This window comes from Monodon monoceros, unplaced genomic scaffold (assembly GCF_005190385.1).
Source record: "Monodon monoceros isolate NGI ecotype Baffin Bay Population unplaced genomic scaffold, NGI_Narwhal_1 Super_Scaffold_19, whole genome shotgun sequence".
Lineage (NCBI taxonomy): Eukaryota > Metazoa > Chordata > Mammalia > Artiodactyla > Monodontidae > Monodon > Monodon monoceros.
This window is the reverse complement of record NW_021703775.1, coordinates 54,194,405-54,216,586: the sequence shown is the minus strand read 5'-3', so window position 1 is coordinate 54,216,586 and position 22,182 is coordinate 54,194,405. Positions and strand designations below refer to the sequence as shown.

At 37.6% G+C, this 22,182-nt stretch overlaps 1 protein-coding gene across 3 annotated transcripts in view; it reads left to right on the top strand.

The window, feature by feature from the left end:
• Positions 1-22,182, top strand: part of EML4 (EMAP like 4) — a 155,510-nt gene that overhangs the window by 126,747 nt on the left and 6,581 nt on the right. For all 3 annotated transcript variants that reach the window (XM_029232119.1, XM_029232118.1, XM_029232117.1), the window contains 7 exons: positions 865-990; positions 1,076-1,207; positions 1,936-2,003; positions 13,354-13,442; positions 14,830-14,927; positions 21,260-21,347; positions 21,830-21,928. In XM_029232119.1, the coding sequence (XP_029087952.1) occupies positions 865-990; positions 1,076-1,207; positions 1,936-2,003; positions 13,354-13,442; positions 14,830-14,927; positions 21,260-21,347; positions 21,830-21,928 (700 nt within the window). The remainder of the gene's footprint in view (positions 1-864; positions 991-1,075; positions 1,208-1,935; positions 2,004-13,353; positions 13,443-14,829; positions 14,928-21,259; positions 21,348-21,829; positions 21,929-22,182) is intronic.

The following is a 22,182-nucleotide window of genomic DNA, read 5'->3' as shown; positions in this document are numbered from 1 at the left end:
ATTTCTGAGATATTTTTAGTGACCCAAAAATATAACCATATAAACTTAAAATTTAACAGACATTCATTGAAAACTATATCCTACTCCAAGGTATACAAAATGACCAGCTTAATTTTAAAACTTGAAAATAATAACAATGGGCTTAATGATAATTGCTATTTATCTACGTATGTGTCTGCTTCATTGCATGAACCAAGTGTATCCATAAAACCTGACAGGTATTATGTGCTCAGTGAAAGTTTGTTAACTGAACTGAGATCTCAGGAAGTGAAATGGGTTAAGAATAGTATTTTAGTCAGTGATTGCCAGAGCAAAGGCAATTCACTCAGTTTAATATTGCTTCTGTTTGTTGGTGACTTAAATTTTGAATTTATGCTCAGTCTTTTCTACTCATAACATGCTTTGTAGACAAAATCTTCTCTAAAAAAGAAGATTCTGATAGTACTGCTCTTGGGTTTCATTTCCAAGAAGATATATCCCCATATTATAGATAAAGAAATTTGTCTCAGGCTAAATGACTTACCCAAAATAATATAACCAGTAAGTAACAAAACCAGATCACAGTCTTCATGTGGTCTATCAGAACTTATTCCTTTATCCCCTACTCCTAATCCTTAACTCTTGAAATCATATAAAAATATGAATTTAAAATTGAACCAAAGAATGTTGTTAATGCATTATAACTTCTGTGTAATAAAATGTAATTGAACAAATAATTTATTAGTATAAGATTACCTTATTACTTTCAAATTTGGAATTCTGTCATTTATTACCACATAATTGCATACAGCTATAACTACGGTCTTCAGGTGGTAATTAATGCATGTTAGTATGTGTATGGTGACTTTACAAATTTTTTTTTAGGTTCCTGATCAGTATGGAACAATCAGAGCTGTAGCAGAAGGAAAGGCAGATCAATTTTTGGTAGGCACATCACGAAACTTTATTTTACGGGGAACGTTTAATGATGGCTTCCAAATAGAAGTACAGGTAAGCTGTATGATTTTAACCATTAACTGAGTATTTTTGATGATACCCTTTGTTTCTTATAACAATGGGTGTATTTCATTTTCAGGGTCATACTGATGAGCTTTGGGGTCTTGCCACACATCCCTTCAAAGATTTGCTCTTGACATGTGCTCAGGACAGACAGGTGTGCATGTGGAACTCGGTGGAACACAGGCTGGAATGGACCAGGCTCGTAGATGTGAGTAAAGCAGAATGTGATTATAATCTCCCCACAGAATCTCCCTAAAATGGCAGATGGTAGCAGCAAAGCAAATAGGACTCAGCATTGGTTAAAACCAAGTGTATTTCTATAGTTCAGTAAAGGGGAAGGGGTGGAGGGAGAGTGTTTAGTCACAAAGTACATGAACCCACTCCAAAGTAGCAAATTAGCAGGACAGAAGCTCAGTTTTTCTGTCAGGTTCAGTAGTAAAAATAAAAAATATTTCACATCTTTATGGAGTATTAATTGTTATGGATATGTTTGGGTCTCTGGTGGTGGTGCAGTTGGGTTCAGTAAGTACTGCCCACTAACAGATTCTGCTCTCTTCTTTTTGAGTTGGTCTCTTACTGTGTTTTCTCCCTACCCTACCCAGATATCCACCTTTTCTAGCCTAAAAGGTGTATACACGTTCTTTGCAGACTCTAAAGAACTGTACAAGTGTTTGTTATTATCCTTACCATTGTTCCACTGCCTAGCCACAAGCTGGTGGTCCTTCCCCCTCACCACTCTGCCAGCATGTCCCCTTCCTGCTCTGAAATCCTTTTTCCTCTTAAGTCCATGTGGTATTACCATTGGCTACAGTAAAGTTGATTGAGATTCCATGTTTATGTGAAACAAGTTATTTTCAAATATGTTTTGCCACTATTCCCATAGATCTAGGGAGACTTTCTCATGTACTCCCCAACAGTTGTCTGTCTCTCTTCTAGGAACCAGGACACTGTGCAGATTTTCATCCAAGTGGCACAGTGGTGGCCATAGGAACGCACTCAGGCAGGTAGGGTCTTTAAGGGAAATGTGAGCTGAGTAATCTAAGTGGTGGGATGTTTAACCATTATTCAGGAATGTTCTCTATCTGATCTGGAAAATTAATCTTTTAAGTGGCACAATTTTATGCTTTTTGTTCTTTTCTGTTATGTATACTCATTTAATCATTCAGTAATTATTTGAGCACCTACCATTTGTTAGACACTATTGTGGGTGTTCATGCTACATCAGAGTGCAAAGCAAAAATCCCTGCCTTTGTGGAGCCCACATTTTAGTGTGTGTCAGGGGTGGAGGCAGAATGAAAAATAAGCATTATAACTAATTAAGTTAGCAAATGAAGAGCTATGGTGGGGGAGGGTTGAGCATAGGAAGAGGGAACTGGAAGGGGTGCAGTTGCAAAACGATAAATAGAGAGGTCAGAATAGTCTTCATTAAGGAAAGTGACAGTTCAGCAGACTTGACCTCCTTTGTGAAATTTTCTGTGGTATCGAAAATTTCTCTCGTTATCTTTTAGGGAAGGAAAATGAACCTGAAATAACCCAGTTGAGCTTTTGTTTGTGCTATAGCTTTTTTCTTTTTTAAATGCTACACAGGTAGATAAATAAAGGTATGTTTCCTGAAATTGTTATTAATTACTTTTCTTTGCAGACATTGTATAGTACCTTTCCAAGGTTATTAGGTAATATATATTTATTATCTGTATTTTTTAATTGAGTCCTTTTAATTGCCTCTGCTGGTAAGTAGCCCTCATCACAAATAACTTAATTTCTTTTTTAAAGAGGCAGAGAAAAAAGATAAAGTCAATTTTCAAAAGTTAAACCCATAGAAAATATGGAATGCTGATTTCTAATGAAGTGAAAATATTGTGAACACACTTATATAAATATTTTTATTTATGTAACAAATATTTCAAATCAGCCAGTTTATTTAATTCTAACTAAATTTAACAATGTAAAGTTTTTTTGTAGCAAGTTTTCCCCTTTGGCTCTTGGATACAAATTAATACCTCTAGAAAGTCAAAACATATTCAAAATCCTCCTCATATATAGTGCTCAGAATCATGGAAAAATAGATCTTTAAGGTAAAGATAAACTTTGAAATGTGGACATGTAACTAGAGGTGCTATTTGACTGGTTCTGAAATAGTGGAATTTTAGAATTAGGCTGCTTGGGAGAGTAATTGGCAATGACTTGCAAATATAGATGGCTTTACTATCTCAGATTTCCCCAAAATACATGTCAGTAATAGATTATTACTTAAACTTGGACTAAACAGGCATATGGCAGGTCAGATCTATTTTGGGGGCAGCTGAACAAATATCACAAATGCTAAAATCAATGAAGTAGTAAGAATAAGAGCTACCCTTGTACTAAATTCTTTTCATATAGTACTTTAAGTCTTCACAAGAATGCAACAAAATGTTCATTAATATCTCCTTTGCACAAACAGGAAACCAAGATCCATAGAGGCTCAATCACTTGTGATTGAGCTGGGATTTAACTCAGGTTCTATATAGTTCCAAAGCTTGTCTCTTTCCACTACTCCACCAGTACTCTTTGAGATGTGCTTATGGTGTTTGTAGCATTACTTAGAAATATTACAAGGACAGTTTATCTTTGAAGGTTAAATCACTGGCTGACATAGTATTTTAAAAGCATTTACTGTGTATAAGAAGGAGTTAAACACCAAGTGGAGTAGTAAGGGCTAGAAGGACTTGAATCATTAAGACTCACCACTTCATTGGATGAATGTACAATATATACATACACATAAATACAGTTTGCCCCAATTTGTAAGGAAAAAACTGATCTGATTAAATGCACTGAAATTACTTTCTAACATTTAGTGTTACTGTGAAGTCATCATTAACAAGCTTAACAGGAAAAGTCACTTAATTTAAGTGACTTAAGCTAAAGCTAAGCCAATTGTTTCCTCTTGGAGTTGTGAGTAGAAAACACCTTATGAATGAAAGTGATATAACTAAATAAAAAGTGGAAAAAAATCCCTTCTGGTGTGGAGTTGGGGATTATTTAAAATCTAGGGGAGATGTAGTTATCAGTGTTCATTTTATACTTAATTCCTGTCTTTGGTTTCACATCTGGTTAGTCTGTTGTTTCTTAGAGAACTTTCTCCTTTATTATTTTTTACATGGATCTGTGAATATGTGGCTGTACTGTCTAAAACAGAAAACTCCTCAGTGTAGCCATTCAGATTTTATCACTGACCCTAAGCCTAAAAAAAGTCACACTTAGGGCAAGGATTTTTGTTGTTGTTGTTGTTAGTTTAATACAACACGTGTCCAAATTGTTCATGATCCAGAAAAGCTGACTAGCAAAATGTTTAAAGATGTCTTCATGTCCATGTGTAGAAATCTTCTACTTCTTGTAGTCAAGAAGTAAGGGCTTCCCTGGTGGCACAGTGGTTAAGAATCTGCCTGCCAATGCAGGGGGCACGGGCTCGAGCCCTGGTCCAAGAAAATCCCACATGCTGCGGAGCAGCTAAGCCCATGCATCACAACTACTGAGCCTGTGCTCTAGAGCCCACGAGCCACAACTACTGAGCCCATGTGCCACAGCTACTGAAGCCCATGTGCCTAGAGCCCATGCTCCGCAACAAGAGAAGCCACCACAACGAGAAGCCTGCGCACCGCAACGAAGAGTAGCCCCTGCTCACTGCAACTAGAGAAAGCCCGCATGCAGCAACAAAGACCCATTGCAGCCAAAAATAAATGAATAAATAAATTAGTTTTAAAAAAAGAACTAAAAAGAAGTAAGCACAAGTATGAATAAATTATCACAGTGATTTAAAAAAATTATCATTTTAAAAGAATATGTTACTAATATTTCTAAGAGAAGAAAATTCAATGCATGGCCCTAAGTGGACATAGTACTTCCTTAACATTGCTAATCCTCATATAGTAAGGAGTCTTTTTAACAGCTTTATTGAGATATCATTCATATATCATAAAATTCACCCATTTACAGTATACAGTTCAGTAGTTTTTAAGACATTCACAGAGTTGTGCAACCTTCATCACAAGCTAATTTCAGAACACTGTCATTAACCCAAAAAGAATTCCTGTACCCGTTAGCAGTCACTCCTCATTGCTCCCACCCACTTCCAGCCCTGAGTAACTCATATACTTTCTGTTTCTATAGGTTTGCCTATTCTGGACCTTTCATATAAATAGAATTACATAATATGTGGTCATTTGTGACTAGTTTCTTTCACTTAACCTAATGTTTTGAAGGTTCATCCATGTTGTATAGCATGTGTCAGCATTTCATTCCCTTTGTCACCAAATATTCCATTGTGTGGATATACCTCAAATAACCACTTGAGTTATAGTCATACATAAGTTTTTGTATGGACATATGTCTTCAGTTCTCTTGGGTATATACCAAGGAGTAGAGTTAACTATGTTTAACATTTTGAGGAGCTTCCAAATTGTTTTCCACAACAGCTACACCATTTTACAATTCTACCAGTAAAGTGTGAGGGTTCCAATTTCTCCACATCGTTGCCAACCCTTGTTATTGCCTGTGTTTTGATTATAGCCATCCTAGTGGCTGTGAAGCACTTTTTCATTGTGGTTTTGATTTGCATTTCTCTGATGGCTAATGCTGTTGAGTATCTTTTTTATGTGTTTATTGGCCACTTGTGTAGCCTCTTTAGAGAAATGTCTATTCATATCCTGTGCTCATGTTTGAATTGATTTGTCTTTTTATTGTTGAGTTGTAAGAGCTCTTTATATATTCTGGATACAGTACCTCATCAGGTAACATGATTTGCAAATATTTTCTTTCATTCCAAGGGTTGTCTTTTCACTTTCTTGATGGTAACGTTTGTTGCACTGAAGTTTTAAATAAAAATTATATAAATTTACTATATAAAAATATAGTCCCATTTATCTATTCTTCCTCTGTCTTTTGGTCTTCAGGATTTATTCCTATGGTTTTTTCTAAGAATTTTATAGTTTTAGCTCTTACCTTTAAGTCTGTGATTCATTTTGAGTTCATCTTTGTATATGATGTGAGCTAATCTTTGTATAGATATCCAGCGTCATTCTTTTGCACGTGGATATCCAGTTATTACAACACTATTTGTTGAAAAGACTTTTCTTTCTGCACTGAATCATATTGACACCCTTGTCAAAAATCAATTGACCATAAACATATAGGTTTCTATCTGGACTCTCAGTTACATTCCATTGATCTCTCTGTCCATCCTATGCCATTACCACAGTCTTGATTATTATAGCCTTGCAGTACGTTTTGAAATCGGGAAATGTGAGTCCTCCAACTTTGTTCTTTTTCAAAGCAGTTTTAGCTATTCAGGATCCCTTGAATTCTACATGAATTTTAAGATCAACGTGTCAATTTCTACAACGAAGCCAGCTGGCATTTTGATAAGGAATGTTTTTTCTCTTTATAGATCAATTTGGGAATGTCACTATTTTAACAGTTTAATAAGCCTTCCAATTTATGAACAGGAGATGTTTTACATTTATTTAGGTCTCCAGTTTTTTTCAAAGATGTTTTTAGGGTACAAATTTGCACATTTGTTAAATTACACCTAAGTATTTCATTTTTTTGGTGCCATTTTAAATGAAATTGCATTTTCATTTTCAGAATATTCATTGCTGGTACATGTAAATACAACTACCTTTTATATATTGATCTTTTATCTTGCACCTTTGCTGACCTATTTTCTTAGTAATAGTGTTTTTTTAGTGGATTCCTCAGGATTTTCTGCATACAAGATCATGTAATCTGCAAATATAGTTTTCTTCCTTTCCAGTCTGAATTGTTTTTTCTTTTTCTTGCCTAATTGTCCTGACTAGAACCTCCAGTATAGTATTGAATAGAAATGGCAAGAGTGGTCATCCTGATCTTGTTCTCTATTTTAGAGGGAAAGCATTCAGCCTTTCACCATTAAGTATAATGTTAGTTGTGGGTTTTTCATAGATGCCCTTTATCCTATTGACGAATTTTCTTTCTGTTGTTGAGAATTTTTAATCATGAAAGAGTGTTGGGTTTTTCAGCTGCCTTTTCCAGTCTATTGAAATAACATGGTTTTTGTCCTTTATTAATATGGAGTATTACATTAATTGATTTTCAAATGTCTAATCAACCTTGTGTTCCAGACATAAATCCGACCTGGTCATGGCATAGAATTCTTTTTATATATTTCTGGATTCAGTGTGTTAGTATTTTGTTGAAGATTTTTTTCATCTATATTTTTGAGTTACGTTGGTCTGTAGTTTTCTTGTGATGTCTTTGGTTTTGCCAGGGTAATACTGGCACTTCAATAAGGCTTTAAATAAGACCTGATATCTCCTAAACCGAAATGAAGCCTTAAAGCATACAAATGTATAAAAATTAGTATATACTGGTAATTGTTAATCATTAGTTATCGACATTTTAGATTTGTTGAACCACTGACTATATAAGCCATTTAATTAATAAATTGCACTTAGGCATACCACACATTTTCAAATATAACATTCTCCCATTTTTTTAAATTTGTGTTTCTTGATGGAATGTAAAGTTCTTCATGAAGCTCACAATACATGTGAACCTGAACCGTTATGAATTTGAAAGTTTATAATCTCTGAATTATTGGTAAAATACGTTCTGCTTGATTTTTCCAAGACCCCAATTAATCATCCTTTCCCTTCCTTTTTTTAATAAATATTTATATATATTTTTTAATTAATTAATTAATTTTTTGGCTGCATTGGGTCTTTGTTGCTGCACATGGGCTTTCTCTAGTTGCAGCGAGCAGGGGCTACTCTTTGTTGCGGTGCGCGGGCTTCTCATTGCTTTGGCTTCTCTTATTGTGGAGCACGGCCTTCAGTAGCTGTGGCATGCGGGCTCTAGAGCACAGGCTCAGTAGTTGTGGCGCACGGGCTTAGTCGCCCCCTGGCATGTGGGATCTTCCCGGACCAGGGATCGAACCCGTGTCCCCTGCATTGGCAGGCAGATTCTCAACCACTGCGCCACTAGGGAAGTCCCTCCCTTCCTTTTTTTTGAAACTAGTTTCTCAAAACGCACTTTAATCTTTATACCACTTGCAGGCCTTAGAGAAACCACAAATATATTTGCCATCCCATCAGGATGTCAGGTGTCAGCTCAGACAAAATTCCCCAAGCAGTTTGCACAGAACTTTACTCTTTTCCTGGTTAGACCCATTTCTATTTCTAAACCACCATACACTATTTAAGAAAGGAGTTTTTGCCATAGTCATTTTATAGGCTGGTAAATGGAGGTGAGACACCCAGAGTTAGGGAAATCAATAGACTTGAAATGATGGTAGGGAGAATAAAAAGCAAAGATTAAAGTTCAAATTGTTTCAGGGAAAGAAATCCGTGGACTTGAGTCAGTATATAAAACATACTATATATAACCATATTGGAATGGAAAGGGGAGAGGGCAGACTGAGAGAGGTGACTTCAAAAGAGACCCCAAAGTTTCTGATCTATAGTGACAGCTTTAACAAGGAAGAGCACGCTGGGAAAATGCACCTGGGTGAGCAGAAAGGTAAAAAATTAGATTTAGTTTTCGATGTGGAATTACAGAACGTTAGACCTGGAGAGACGTAAGTGATCCAGCTCTACTCATCATTTTTTTTGAATTTTTTATACAATCTTTAAAGGTTAGTTTTGATGATGACTGTAACCTTGGCAAACCAGCAATGTAGCTGAAGTACTGTTACCAAATTCTACTGTTGACTAGAAAGGTTCTGAGTGTAAGAAATGCTCCTTTAGCTCAAAAGGGAGATGTTAAAGACATTAGCACTAGCTGAGACTTTATTCTTAGACAAAATTAAAAGAGAAAACTTCTAATTAGAAAAGAATAGCTTGTTTCCCTCTGTAATTTGATGTTGCTGAACTTGGCCCATCGGTACTCCTGAGCTCATTTCCCAGGGTGTACAGTGTCTTTGAACTCTATCAGCATGAATCTCCCTGAGTTCTGCCTTGTTATAATTCCAGTTCGGAGTCACTCTGTGCTCCTACAGGTTGTAAAGCACTAGATGCAGTGAGTGGCACAAAGAAATATTATATAAGACATGGTCCCTACCCCAAGTAGCTTATAACCTAATTAGATACTACATAAAAAGATATAGAGCATGTCATATCAGTAGTTTACTTGCATAAGTACTACTTGCATAAACAGGCAGTAATGCTTGAAGATCAACAGAGAAATTACTGTGAGCCTGAGTGGTCAGAGAACACTTCACAGAGGAGGTGGAATTGGTCCTGCCTTGACGGAGTTCTGAGATTTTGAAGAGGCAGTGAAGAGTTAGGAGCTTATATCAAGCAGGAGGAATGGATTGAGCAAACACAAGAAACTATGAGCTAACTGGACTAGAACATTCCTAAAGGCCTCTTGATTGCTAAACAGTGGAATCCAAACTTGTTTAGCCTGGCCCTTAAAGCCCATTAAAAATCTTTCCCCTCACCATTCCAGCGAGAATGGTTAAGTCGTTGTCCTTCAGATACACCTCAGCCCTTTTTGTAGTTTCTTACCTATCCCTCTCCACCTGTTTATATCCCACCTCTCCTTGCCACATGTGATGTGATGAAATCCAAGACCACCCACATCCTCAGTGATTGCTCCCTGCTCTGAAACCTCATAATCCTTAACTTGTGTCATTCATTTTACTTTAAACTATTTACCACTTTATGAACTCACTCCGTCTCCCCGGTTGGGTTATAAACGCCAATTCTGCCTCCTTTGCTGACTTCTTTCTTCTCTAGATCCTGAATGTTAGTGTAGCTCAGGCAGAGAGAGCACTTTCCATGGGATCACACCCTTCCCTGGTGTGATGTAGTGAAAAGCCCAAGGGCTAGAAGCTCTATCCTGGCTCTGCCACTAACTAGTTGGTTGATGACTGGCCAAGCGTTTTGACATCATGGGATTTCAGTGTTCTTATTTGTAAAATAAGAGGGTTGAATTGGGCTTTTCTTTCCCCTGATTTTGACTTTATGTTTTTCCGATTATAAAAGCCACATTCCTATTCTTATAAGGAGAAGCTTCATAAAAGCAGTTGGGAAAAAGTTATAAACCTGCCACCCAGAGGATACACTTTATATTATGATGAATATTTTTTAACTCATGAACACATATATATTCATTTAGGGACTGTAAAGTATGATACTTTCCAGCTCTGAAATCTTATGATTCTCTTTTTGCCACTAAAGAAATCAGTAAGTGTCTTTTTTAAAAAGTCATCTAGTTAATGGTGGTACTGTGTGTGGGTACTTGACTCACAAGTCAGATTAGTTTAAATATATGGCCAAAGATTTCCCATCTCTGATGCTGAGCAATGACATTTAGAAGGATTCTTTAAGTCCTTTAGGCCCTATAGAGCCCTGTAATGATTGCAAGTTACCTTAAAGCAGAAGCTTGGTTTCAATGTGTCTAATCTAGACTAGAATGAGAATGCAGTTGAGCACAGTGAAAACTTAATATTTATTTCTAGAAAATTCCCTTTGCTAAAGGATTTGTAATCCTCTCCATACTTCTGTTAAGGATAGAGGTCCTGAGCCAGAAAGTCTTTTCTGAAGGTAGAACGTAATTCATGCAGTGAAAAGGGTGGGAGCTTTAAAATTATTGCTGGGGATCCATATGGAAGTTGTATACTTTTAACAGCAAAGTTATTATTACTAAAAATTACTTGCCAAAAGTGGAAGAATTAATCTCTGATATGTAATTAAAGAAATAGAAAAAGTACGTAGGGTTTTGTTGTTGGTTTTTTTTTTTTCTTTTTTGAGAGCTGCCATCTCTAACCAGTAAATGACTCAGAGTTTTAGGTTTCTACATATTATACCAACAGACATTCTGGGTTTTTTCATTACTTTTTTTGTTTTTTTGGCTGACTGTGCGGTGTGCAGGATCTTAGTTCCCCAACCAGGGATTGAACCCGTGCCCCCTGCAGTGGAAGCACAGAGTCCTAACCACTGGACCTCCAGGGAATTCCTTTTTTTATTACTTTTAAAGGGAGTTTTCAAAGAGATAAAATTGTTTGCAGTTTCCATAGGAAGACTAAACTGAACTGGAAATAGACAGTATCAGTTGAGGCTTCTCCAAAATAAAAATTGGTGATTTTAAATGCGTAAGAAAGTACAGTAAAGTTTCTATAAACTCATTAAAAACTTGAAACCTCATACCTGCAGAGCGGTGCTGTGTCTCATTGTTCTTTAGGTATGTCTGTTCAGTCCAAGTTGGAATATTTTGTTCCCTTACTCTGAAAAGGTGGTTCACTTGGCATCAGCTTTGGCATTTCTTGGCTCTAGGAGTTCCATGGTGGCAGCCATAAAAATTGATTAATGAATTACATTCTCAGAAGAAACCTATAATCTGTGGATGCTGTCCAGTTGCAATAAGATATGTTCTTTATGCACCTTTTGAAGTGGAAATGATCAAACATTCAGCGCAGGGCTTCAAAGTGCCAGTTTCCTGCTAATTGGCTTTTAATAAACTCAGGTATTCACAGATAGAAGCTATTTCTCTTACCCGAGTAGAAGACAGAATTTATGAATTAGGTTAGCTACGTAGAAGTTTCAACCCATAACTCACAAATTACTAATTCATTCATGAACATGTTTAATTAGAAAGGGATTTCAGTGATAGGTAAAGAGTCAGGATCCTTTAGTTTTTTATCTTCTACCTTGAATATACGAAGGCATGTTAAGCAACATCACTATTCTCTTTTTTTAAAATTCTTTTAAGCCCTTTACTATCTCCTAAAATTTCTCTTTTATTTATTTATTTATTTATTTTTGGCTGTGTTGGGTCTTCGTTGCGGCGATCGGGGGCTACTCTGCATTGCGGTGCGCAGGCTTCTCATTGCGGTGGCTTCTCTTGTTGCGGAGCACGGGCTCTAGGTGCACAGGCTCCAGTAGTTGTATCGCGTGGGCCAGTAGTTGTGGCTCGTGGACTTAGTTGCTTCGCGGCATGTGGGATCTTCCCGGACCAGGGCTCGAACCCGTGTCCCCTGCATTGGCAGGTGAATTCTTAACCACTGCGCCACCATGGAAGCCCTAATACTTCATTTTATCTAAAGGCATAGTGGTCTCTGTCCAGATATTATTTATAATGCTTCAAAATTAAAAGGAACTGTCGTTATGATTGCTGTTACTGAATTTTAGTGGTGGAATTTTTCCCATCTGAATAATTAGAAACAAAACTTGCTGCTCTTTTGTCCCATCCAGTTCCATGAGATTAAGACAGTGATTTTATTTTTCTGCTCCTGTTCCATTGTTGCCACCCCAACCACTTCTTCCTACACACTGCACTGCTGCCACGTAATTCTTGCTAAACCTTTGCTTTTGTCAGGTTCGAGACTTATCTTCTATTTGTTCATTTGTACATTCTATAAATATTTATTTTAGTGCCTGCTCTGAGCCAGGCAGTGCTCACCTCCAAACTCCTCCAACTAACTGCGTGTGCTGTCCATAACCTGCCCTCCTCTCCCTTATCTATCCTTTAGTTGTCCTTCCTTAATTCCCAGTCTTTGCTTTGTACCCAGTATCTCACCATGCTCTTCTGAAGTACCATCTCTTCCTTCAGGTGCTCTTAGAACAGGGTCTGATAAGAGTCACTTATTCTGTAGTTGGATTTAAGTCATTGTTTTACCTGTCCAGAGGCTTTTTACATTTTGACTTTTCCTGTAAATGTGAATGAAGACATGTTTTTCGAAGAACTTAGAGCTTGCATGTGCAGGGGGTACTGGAGAGGAGGAGTGCCCCCTGCTGGTCCCTTTGAACTCTCACCAAATGAATGGTCCTCAGCCTTTCCCTCCCACCATCATACTGTCCATGCTCCTTCCCACCTCCATGGCAGTGCAGCTGTCACTCCTTCTGCCTCAACTGCCTCTACTTCTTTTCCTCAACATTCAGCTCAACTCATATTCTACATCCTCCCCGAAGGTTTTTCTCTGTCTGCTATTCATTTCCCTTCTGTGAGTTCTTCTGCTATATGTAGTCACCATCGGTGAGATTGGCGCTTAATCGTTGTTTTAATTGGCTCATTTCCTTTTTCCTGGCTCTAGTGTAATCTTCAAGGACACTGATAATCCTGTCATTTTCTATTTGGACAGTGCCTCGCAAAGAGACACCATTGGCATTCAGTGAATACCTAAATAGGAATGAGAACATGCCTAGGCCCATATAAGTATATTTATATTGTATCTCGCAACATTTTGCACTCATCCTTCGTTAGAAAAGGGAAACATGTCCAGCTTAAGGGCATTATTAGAATTTCTTTTTTAAAAGGAAGAAAAAGTCAGCAACCTTTTTTTTTTCTATAAATGCTAATATCTGAGAAAAATTTTGATTTTTTACTTCTTAACAGGTGGTTTGTTCTGGATGCAGAAACCAGAGATCTAGTTTCTATCCACACAGACGGGAATGAACAGCTCTCTGTGATGCGCTACTCATTAGGTAGGCAGATTTACTCCCACTCCTGGCATTTACAGCATTTCTCTGTAATTGCATATTTTCACTTCCAGTAAAGCTGACTACTTTTTTCTCTACTCTCTAGAGTTGTTAAGTATTGAATATGTTTCCCCCAACATTAGATTAAATTCTGCTGCAGGAAACTGCAAAAGATCTGCTAAAGTTAAACAACATTCTAAATCATCAAGCAAACATAAATTTAGAACAAACTGTTACAACTGCATTTGCAATTGAAAACAGAATACAGTGCAATCAAATCCCATTTTTTTGGAACTACAAATACTTAGAATTTTGAATAGTACTGTATTAGGCTGAATGTTAATCTATTTAGCAACCTTTTCTTTGTATATAAGATAATAGAAAATAAATTACAGTAACATTCAAAATATACAAATTTTATAGGCCCTTCAAGTTCTTTAAAATCTAGTTTGATTTTTACTGGTTACATAGTAATGATTGGTCTGTTAATTAGATAAAATACTCAGCAACTCATGAATTTGATCAATTCGTTTAGCTACTTTGAATACTTCTTTTCATACTTTATTCAAAATGTTAATTAAGTTTCCATGATAGTCGGTTCATTTTTCCCGCTATTAATACGGTTTTGATCCACATAATTCTTCCCTGGAGTTAGTTCGAGTGACATTTTCTTATATTCAAAAATATATTCCAGTAGTTGTTGGGTCAGAGTGGAGTCCAAATGATCTTTTTGATTTCTTCTGAGTCATTTCAGAGGAAGCTCAGAATGCTATTCTCTGTGTTGAACAAGGAAGGAAAAGTATTTGCTTCAAGCTCTAAGCTTGGCAAGAGTTGTCTTGAAGCAGAAAAGGTTTTCTGTCTTGGTTTGGCTTTTTTCAATGCTGTAATAGCAAATAACTACTGCAGATGTAGCATTTAAAACCCAAAGATCAAATGGACTTTATTGACCATCTGTTACGTGGTGAGTACAGTGGTCCTTTGTGAGAGAATATGGTCCTTTCCCAAGAGAATGGACCCTGTGGTTGGAGAGATCACATGTCCTCAGCTGAAATGAGCAATTGTACACTCAGCTTGCCATATGAATACTGTATACTTAGACCCATAAAAGTAGGTTAACCTCCCTGGGGCCAGTCTGTCGCTAACTAGAAGGAGATGAGACTAAGGGAAGAGTCCAAGGCCTGTGAGCATTTCCAAGAAGGGATTGTGTACTCAATTTGGTTTTCAAGTATGTTTAGTGATGGAAGGAGTCATTCATTAAACACCAAAGAATAGTTAAGTTGATGAGATTTAACAACATTTGTAAAATAACATTTGGTGTAGGTCCAGTAAAGTGACAGTAAATAAACCTATCAGTGTATTTCTGTATTCAACATTTTTTCCTGTTTCATTCCAGATGGCACCTTCCTGGCTGTGGGATCTCATGACAACTTTATTTACCTCTATGTAGTCTCAGAAAATGGAAGAAAGTATAGCAGACATGGAAAGTGCACTGTAAGTAGTGAATCAGTCTATAAAATTGTTGGAAAATTTTATTTCTGTAAAAAGAGAGTTAAATGTTTACATTGATGTATCACCTTTAAACTTGGCAGATTTAAAATTTAATCTCTATCTTTGAAACTGAAATTACCTGACAGTAGAATCTTGCAGTTCCCTGTATGCTCTAGAAAGGTTTCTCCTTTGATGAGAGTTTAATATTGTTACCTCTCTCTCTCTCTGACTACTAGTTTTAATGCAGTTTCTTAAAGCTATTTTCTTAGGAAATCCTTAGAAGATAATGCTTTTTTAAAATGGAGTGAGTCAGAAATGGAAGGGTATCTCTAACATTTTAATCTTAATGTCCCATGATCCTGCCCATCCTTGACACTCTGCAATTTCCTAGGTGACCTCTCTAGCACTAAACATAATTTATATGGAGGTTTGTCTGTATTAAGAGAATTAATAGAAGCATATTTCCTTTAATTTACTGCATTTCTGATTGATTAGTTTATCATTTTAAGATGAAGATTAGATTCAATTCTAGACATAGTACTTATCTTATGGCTGGCAGTCTGCTAACTAGGGGAATGTTCTAGGCCCTGGGGATATGCATAAGATTTGCTCATGGTCCTCAAAAAGTACGCATTCAAGCTGAGAACAGGATGAGAGAGGCAGGAAGTATAGCATAGTGGCTAAGGGCATGAACTTGGGATCAGACTACCTGGATTTTAACTCTTGTTTCACCACCCACAAATGTGACCTTGGGCAAGTTATTTAAACCTTCTACTTCAGTCTTCTCATCTGTAAAGTGAAGATAGTACTACTTTCTACTTCACTGGATTAAAACAAGTTAAGGCATATAAAATACTTACAACAGTGCTTGGCAAATAAAAAGTACTCAGTATTTGTTAACTATGAATTTATAGAAAATGAGGTAGTTGGTATCTATGTTACCTGTCAATTTAGGATTAGCAAATTACTTGATGAATTAGTGGCACAGATCCTTTAACAGTCTTTTTTTTTTTAATATTTATTTTATTTTTTATGGCTGCATCGGGTCTTGGTTGCAGTGCGTGGGCTTCTCTCTAGTTGTGGTGCGCGGGCTTCTCTCTAGTTGTGGCACGTGGGCTCTGTAGTTACGGCACATGGGCTCTGTAGTTGTGGCACATGGGCTTAGTTGCCCCGCAGCATGTGAGATCTTAGTTCCCCTACCAGGGATTGAACCAGCATCCCCTGCATTGGAAGATGGATTCTTAACCACTGGACCACCAGGGAAATCCCCCTTTAACAGTCTTTATCACAAAAGAGTTTTAGGGGAATGAATAAAAGAATGAATTTTTAAAAGTATATACATAAGTAAAACCCAGGCCATTTTCTATTCAGAGAAGAGACTTACTGCTTTTTTTTTTGTTTATTTGCTTTTTGCTTTTTTTGGGGGGGATGGGGCGTATTTTGTACCATGTGCTAAAACCAGCGTATAAACTGATCTACAAGCAACTTTATAGTTTTATAATTTATCCAAAATATTTTCATTTACTTTGACAAAAATTATGAATCAATATCCATTAACTTATTTAAATACATCTTTTAATCGATTTATTATCTTAATACTTGGGAATAGTAGTATAATAGTGCCTCATTGTACAGCATGATCAAATGAAATATTCCACTGAAAGGAATTTTCAGATTACTTAAGTTTACCCTACCAGGCACCAAATTTTTCTTAATTATTTTTTACCCCAACCTTTTAAAAAAGTCCGTGTCTTAATAAACAGAGTATTATCAAATATAATTTAATCTTGTGGGATCATAAAATTTTACAGGTCGCACTATAGCACTTAACTTAGATCTCATTTTATGGATGAAGAAACTGAGTTTCGGAGAAGATAAATGGCTTGTCCTTGGTCACATCTTGACCTAGTGGCAGGTCTGGGGCCTGAACCCTGTTCTCCTCACTCTTAGTAGAGCAGACTTCCCAAGGTACAAAAAGGCCTCAGATTTCTCAGTGTGTAGACCAGTGCACTGTGCTTTCAGAGTGCAGCAGCTGATGCAGAAAGGGAGGAGCAGCCTTGGACGCTGGATAATGCGACCACCTTGGAGGTGTTGAGAGCTGCCAGGTTTATCAATGGCGTGACACTTTGCCCTCTCCAGTTAGGCAGCTTTTATCTTTAGAGCATATGAAGTATTATTTTGAAATATCTTCAGGAACTGTTAAAGCTTATAGTACTCTTTGAGGCTATAATGAAAGGCTCAGCCACTCTGCTTTTCTAATTATCTTCTGTCCTGTGCTTTGCTTCCAGCTCTCACTTCTTGCTGTCTGCTTCCACCAGCTGGTCTTATAGTCTCATGTTAACTCCTTTTATCTGTTGTCTGCTATGATATAGGACAGAAAAAACTGGGTTAATGCTGGCTCTGCTGCTTACTAGTTTGCAACTTTAGGCAAGTTAACTTCTCTGAGTCTTAATTTTATTATCTTAAAACTGGAGATTATAATAGTTCCTACTTTCATAGGATTGTTGTAAAGATTAAAGTGTGGCAACTAGACCTACTCTCAGAGTTCCAAATACAAATGCTGTTTTCTCTTTTGTTTCCAATATTTCCTGTTACTAGTTAACATTTAAGTGACCCTATAGCTTCAGAAACATACTGGGCTTAGAACTTTAGGAAGTGTCCCTCTAATAAATTGTAACCAAGCAGTTGAAACTGTCCCTGAGTGCCAACATAATAGCTCTGTGTTTGACTCCAGTTCCTGTATACCTTTAACACTGCTACTCAAAGATCTTAGCCCAGGAGATGGAGTGTAATGAAGTTGTAGTGATATACTAAAAAAGCATTACAGAGTCTGTTAGAATAGGCAAGAAGTGCTGGTAAAATAAGTGTTTTTTGGTCAGGATTTTGGTGAATGAAAATATATATAAGAAAGAGAAGAGTAAAAGACTTTTAAAACTGTCTACCTAGAAATCTCCAAGAAAATTACCCATAAAACTAATGCAGTACGTATTTCAATATTACCATAACAGTTAGGAATTATATTGCAATACTTGGTGGCTTCAACAAATGAGGGATGTGTTCCCATTTAAAAGAAGTCATCAGGGACTCAGGGTCCTTCTTTCTTTCTACTCCATCATCCTCAATAAGGTGCTGCTGGAATTCCAGTCATCCCGTCCTAGTTCTAGGGGGACAGAGCAAGAGGGAAAAAGACACTCTTCCTCCTAAGTCGATTTTTAAAGTTTTCCTGGAAGCCCCACTCAGTGACTTCTGCCACCCATAGCTGCAAAAGAGATTAGGAAATAACAGTGTTTTAGCTGGGCACTTAAGAGAATGTGGAATGGATAAACTATGCTCTACAAATCTACAGTCTAAAGATTGGATTGGATAGGCTACACTCTACAGTCTGCACTCTAAAGGTCAGCTTTCTCTCACACCAGCAAAGCACGTCAAAAATGTGATGGGAAAAAAATCCTAATTGCAGTAGTAACAAAAACTGTAGATGCTTTGAGAATAGACCTAGCAAGAAAAGCACAGGAAGCTATGTGAAACATGGCTGAAACACAAACTAAGAAATGAAAAAATAGACACAACATATTTCTAGAAGAAAAGACTTCATAAACATGTCTGTTCTCTACAAACTATTCTCTAAATTTGATGCACAATATTTATGAGCTTGATAAAATGGTTCTAAAGTTCATCTGAAATTTTCCTCATACCACGAAACTATCACAGTTGGCTGGGAATAGGCAGATAGACTAATGGAACAGAAAAGAGAGTCCAAAAACAAATCTCTGTTTATATGGAAATTTAGGTATTTCAAATCAGTAGAGAGACAGTGGACTCTTCTCAGCCTGCATTGTCCAGCATCACAGCTACTAACCACAACTTTGTTTACGAAATTAAATACAATTCAGTTTCCTGGGAGCACTGGCCACATTTTGAGTACTCAGAAGCCACAGGTGGCTAGTTACTTCTGCATTGGACTGTGCAGGTACACAGTTTCATCACTGCAGAAAGGTCCATTGGATGTCACTGCCCTAGAGGGTGAGGGGACACCTGGATACCTACTTAGGAAAAAAGTTAGTGCCCTAACTCAAGGCTTCCGGTACTTGTTTGAAAACTCCTCAGGTAATATTAATATACAGCCACGGTTGCAAACCACTGATGCAGATGACAGCCTTCCATGTGATTAACGAAGATTCAGCTGAGATATTTCTTATTTTTCCAGAGTTATTCTTAGGCACCATCACTTGTGATTGTTACTGTGGTTACACCATTCAGCTGCTTAAAGGCAGTGATGAAAGTATCAGCTTAAGAGTACTCTGTTTCTGTTCAGCGAGGTGTACTTTTTGCTCCCAACTGTGTCTGTGCCTGTGGGGTGACGTTTGAGGGTGTTTTCCCCTAAGTCTTGTATGTGCCTTGTGTGGCCTAAGAGTTGGGTGAGACAAGGGTCCTCTGAGGTGGTCTGGGAAGGCAGCACCATAGACTCCCGACAGACAGTTGCATCTGCTCTTTTCTTTGCTTGTTTATTGGACTCCACATCAGCGAAAAAATACTCACTTCGTTTTCCAATATAAATTGATAACTTTCCCCAAGGTCTTTTCTAAATTTGGGGGCTTTTCCTACTCGAGTTCTTTTTGAGAATACTTTATATTGATTTACCACCTAAATATGTTGTGTCCAACACAGATACGAATTACATGCATGTTATGTATCCATAGTTGCTTTTGATGCTTTTCTAAATAATACTATTAAAGTATTTTCACAAAGATTCAAACACTTTGACATGATTAATCTGGTTAAATCCTTCATTCATGTAGCACCAGTTTTCTTATCTTAGAAGCCTGGCTTCTCTGGATTCCAGAGCCAGGCATCAGATCCATGAACACTATGGAAAAGATCTGTGTGAACCCCACCCTCCTGCCATATTCAGAAAATACCCAAGAACCACATGTGTCTTTCTGGCATTGAAATTGATTTCTTGTTAAGTTGGGAGGTCTCCCACATGCCTAGCAAGTGACTCCCAACCTGTTTGCTGACATACCAGCTAATCTCCAGTGACTTCAGGAAGCTTTACAGGTCTCAAATTCACATAATTTAAATTCATTTAAATGTATAAATGTGGGTATTTGCCATGCAGCACTTTTGTGGAGATATAGCTCCAGAGAGGTTTTAGGATATGTCATTTGACTTCAGAAGGCTACTGGAATAATTAAAATACTTTGTGAAAATCATTGAAAACTACACCTAAGGTATTTTGAATTTATTAACTTTAAAAATAAAAACCATGGGCTTCCCTGGTGGCGCAGTGGTTGGGAGTCCACCTGCCGATGCAGGGGACACGGGTTCGTGCCCCGGCCCGGGAAGATCCCACATGCCGCGGAGCGGCTGGGCCCGTGAGCCATGGCCGCTGAGCCTGCACGTCCGGAGCCTGTGCTCCGCAACGGGAGAGGCCACAACGGTGAGAGGCCCGCGTACCGCAAAAAAGATAAAATAAAAACCATGTGAGCAGAAAGCTAGTAATTCAAAATGTACAATTGAAATTAAATGTTTTAATACAGAGTGTAGGAGATAAAAGTGATTTTTGAGGCTCTGTCAGCTTTGGTGTAAACTGTAAGACCTGTGTGATTTATCTGCAGTTTATTGGAAGTAATCAAATGCTTACACGTGAAGCCAACAAAATATGGCATTTGGTAATTTTTTTGTTCGAATTCCTGGTGTTAGTAAAAACCTAGGCAGAAAAAGATCCCTGTCTTCTTGTTTGAGGAGTCAGATGATTATTGGATCCAGCTGTTTGGAGGGAATGTGATGCTGGATAACTTTTCCCAAAAAATATTCTTTGGAGATAGTTTTTTTAGACCTCCATGTGCCATGGGTACTGAAGCAGCAGCCCAGGAAAACTGTACTCTTTTTGTACACAACATGGAACCAATACTTCATTATCAAAAAGGAAGTCACTCTAATTAGGGACACTAGTGACTTGAAATAAGGCCCGAGGTTGTGGTATCTGTTTCAGTGTCTTTTAAGAGACTGTCTTTCTTGGAAGTGTAGCACAGGTAGTACTTGGTGCTGGTATCAAAATGGAGAGACCAGCAGGATACTCCCAGGTTCCAAGTGCCTACCGTTTCCACTGTGGTCAGATCTCCTCAGTTCCACAGTTCTAGCTCCCAACAAGATAGTGTGAAAAAAGAACCAAAGACCTGTTCTGAGCCCTGTTCAGTTCCAGAGGCCGTGGTACTGCTCTCTCTACTTCAGGAATTCCCAGTGAATGGCTACGCAGAAGACAGTACTGGCTACTATGAGACTATCATTCAGAACTCTAAACGCTTTCTAATAGTTGATGTGTTACTTCCTAGGGACATTCCAGCTATATCACACACCTTGACTGGTCTCCAGACAACAAGTACATAATGTCTAACTCGGGAGACTATGAGATTCTGTACTGTAAGTATGAATGATTACATACGGCCGAGATGTGTCTGTCAGGGGCAGTAAAGAGCAGGCTGCATGGAATCTGAATTGTGCAGCCACTGCACACTGGCCCCTCTAACCTGAAGAAGCATGTGCTACTTGGAGCTGGCTAAGGAATGAGAATCTCAAAGTAATGAGTTCACTTGAATGTCATGAGAAATTATTCAGGGGGACTGATCCTGCTCTGAATGGTTCTGTATTTAACAACTTTCCCTGGAGGCAGGAAGGAGTACAATGGATGGGCATTTATGCTTTTTAAAGAAAAAACAACTTCAGTGGGAAACAGTTTATAGTTTTATAAACCGTGTTAAACACTTTCTTTTCAAGTGTGTCTTAACATTTTCAGTGTATGGATTATAAATACAAGTAAACGTGGCTAGTTTGAGTCAAGATGCATTTTCAAATACATTTGTACACTAGCACTGTGATTATACTTCCTGTTTCTAAACTTAAAGGGGACATTCCAAATGGCTGCAAACTAATCAGGAATCGATCAGATTGTAAGGACATCGATTGGACAACATACACCTGTGTGCTAGGCTTTCAAGTCTTTGGTAAGGACATTGCACTTGATGGGAAAAGGCGATTTGTGGTGTTTTTATGTATAATACTTAAATTTCTAAATGAAAAATAGTCTACATGTGTTTTTTTAATTTATTTTTGAATTATAGTTGAATTACAATGTTGTGTTCATTTCTGCTGTACAGCAAAGTGATTCAGTTATACATACATATACATACTTTTTCATATTCTTTTCCTTTATGGTTTATCACAGGACATTGAATATAGTTCCCTGTGCTATAGGACC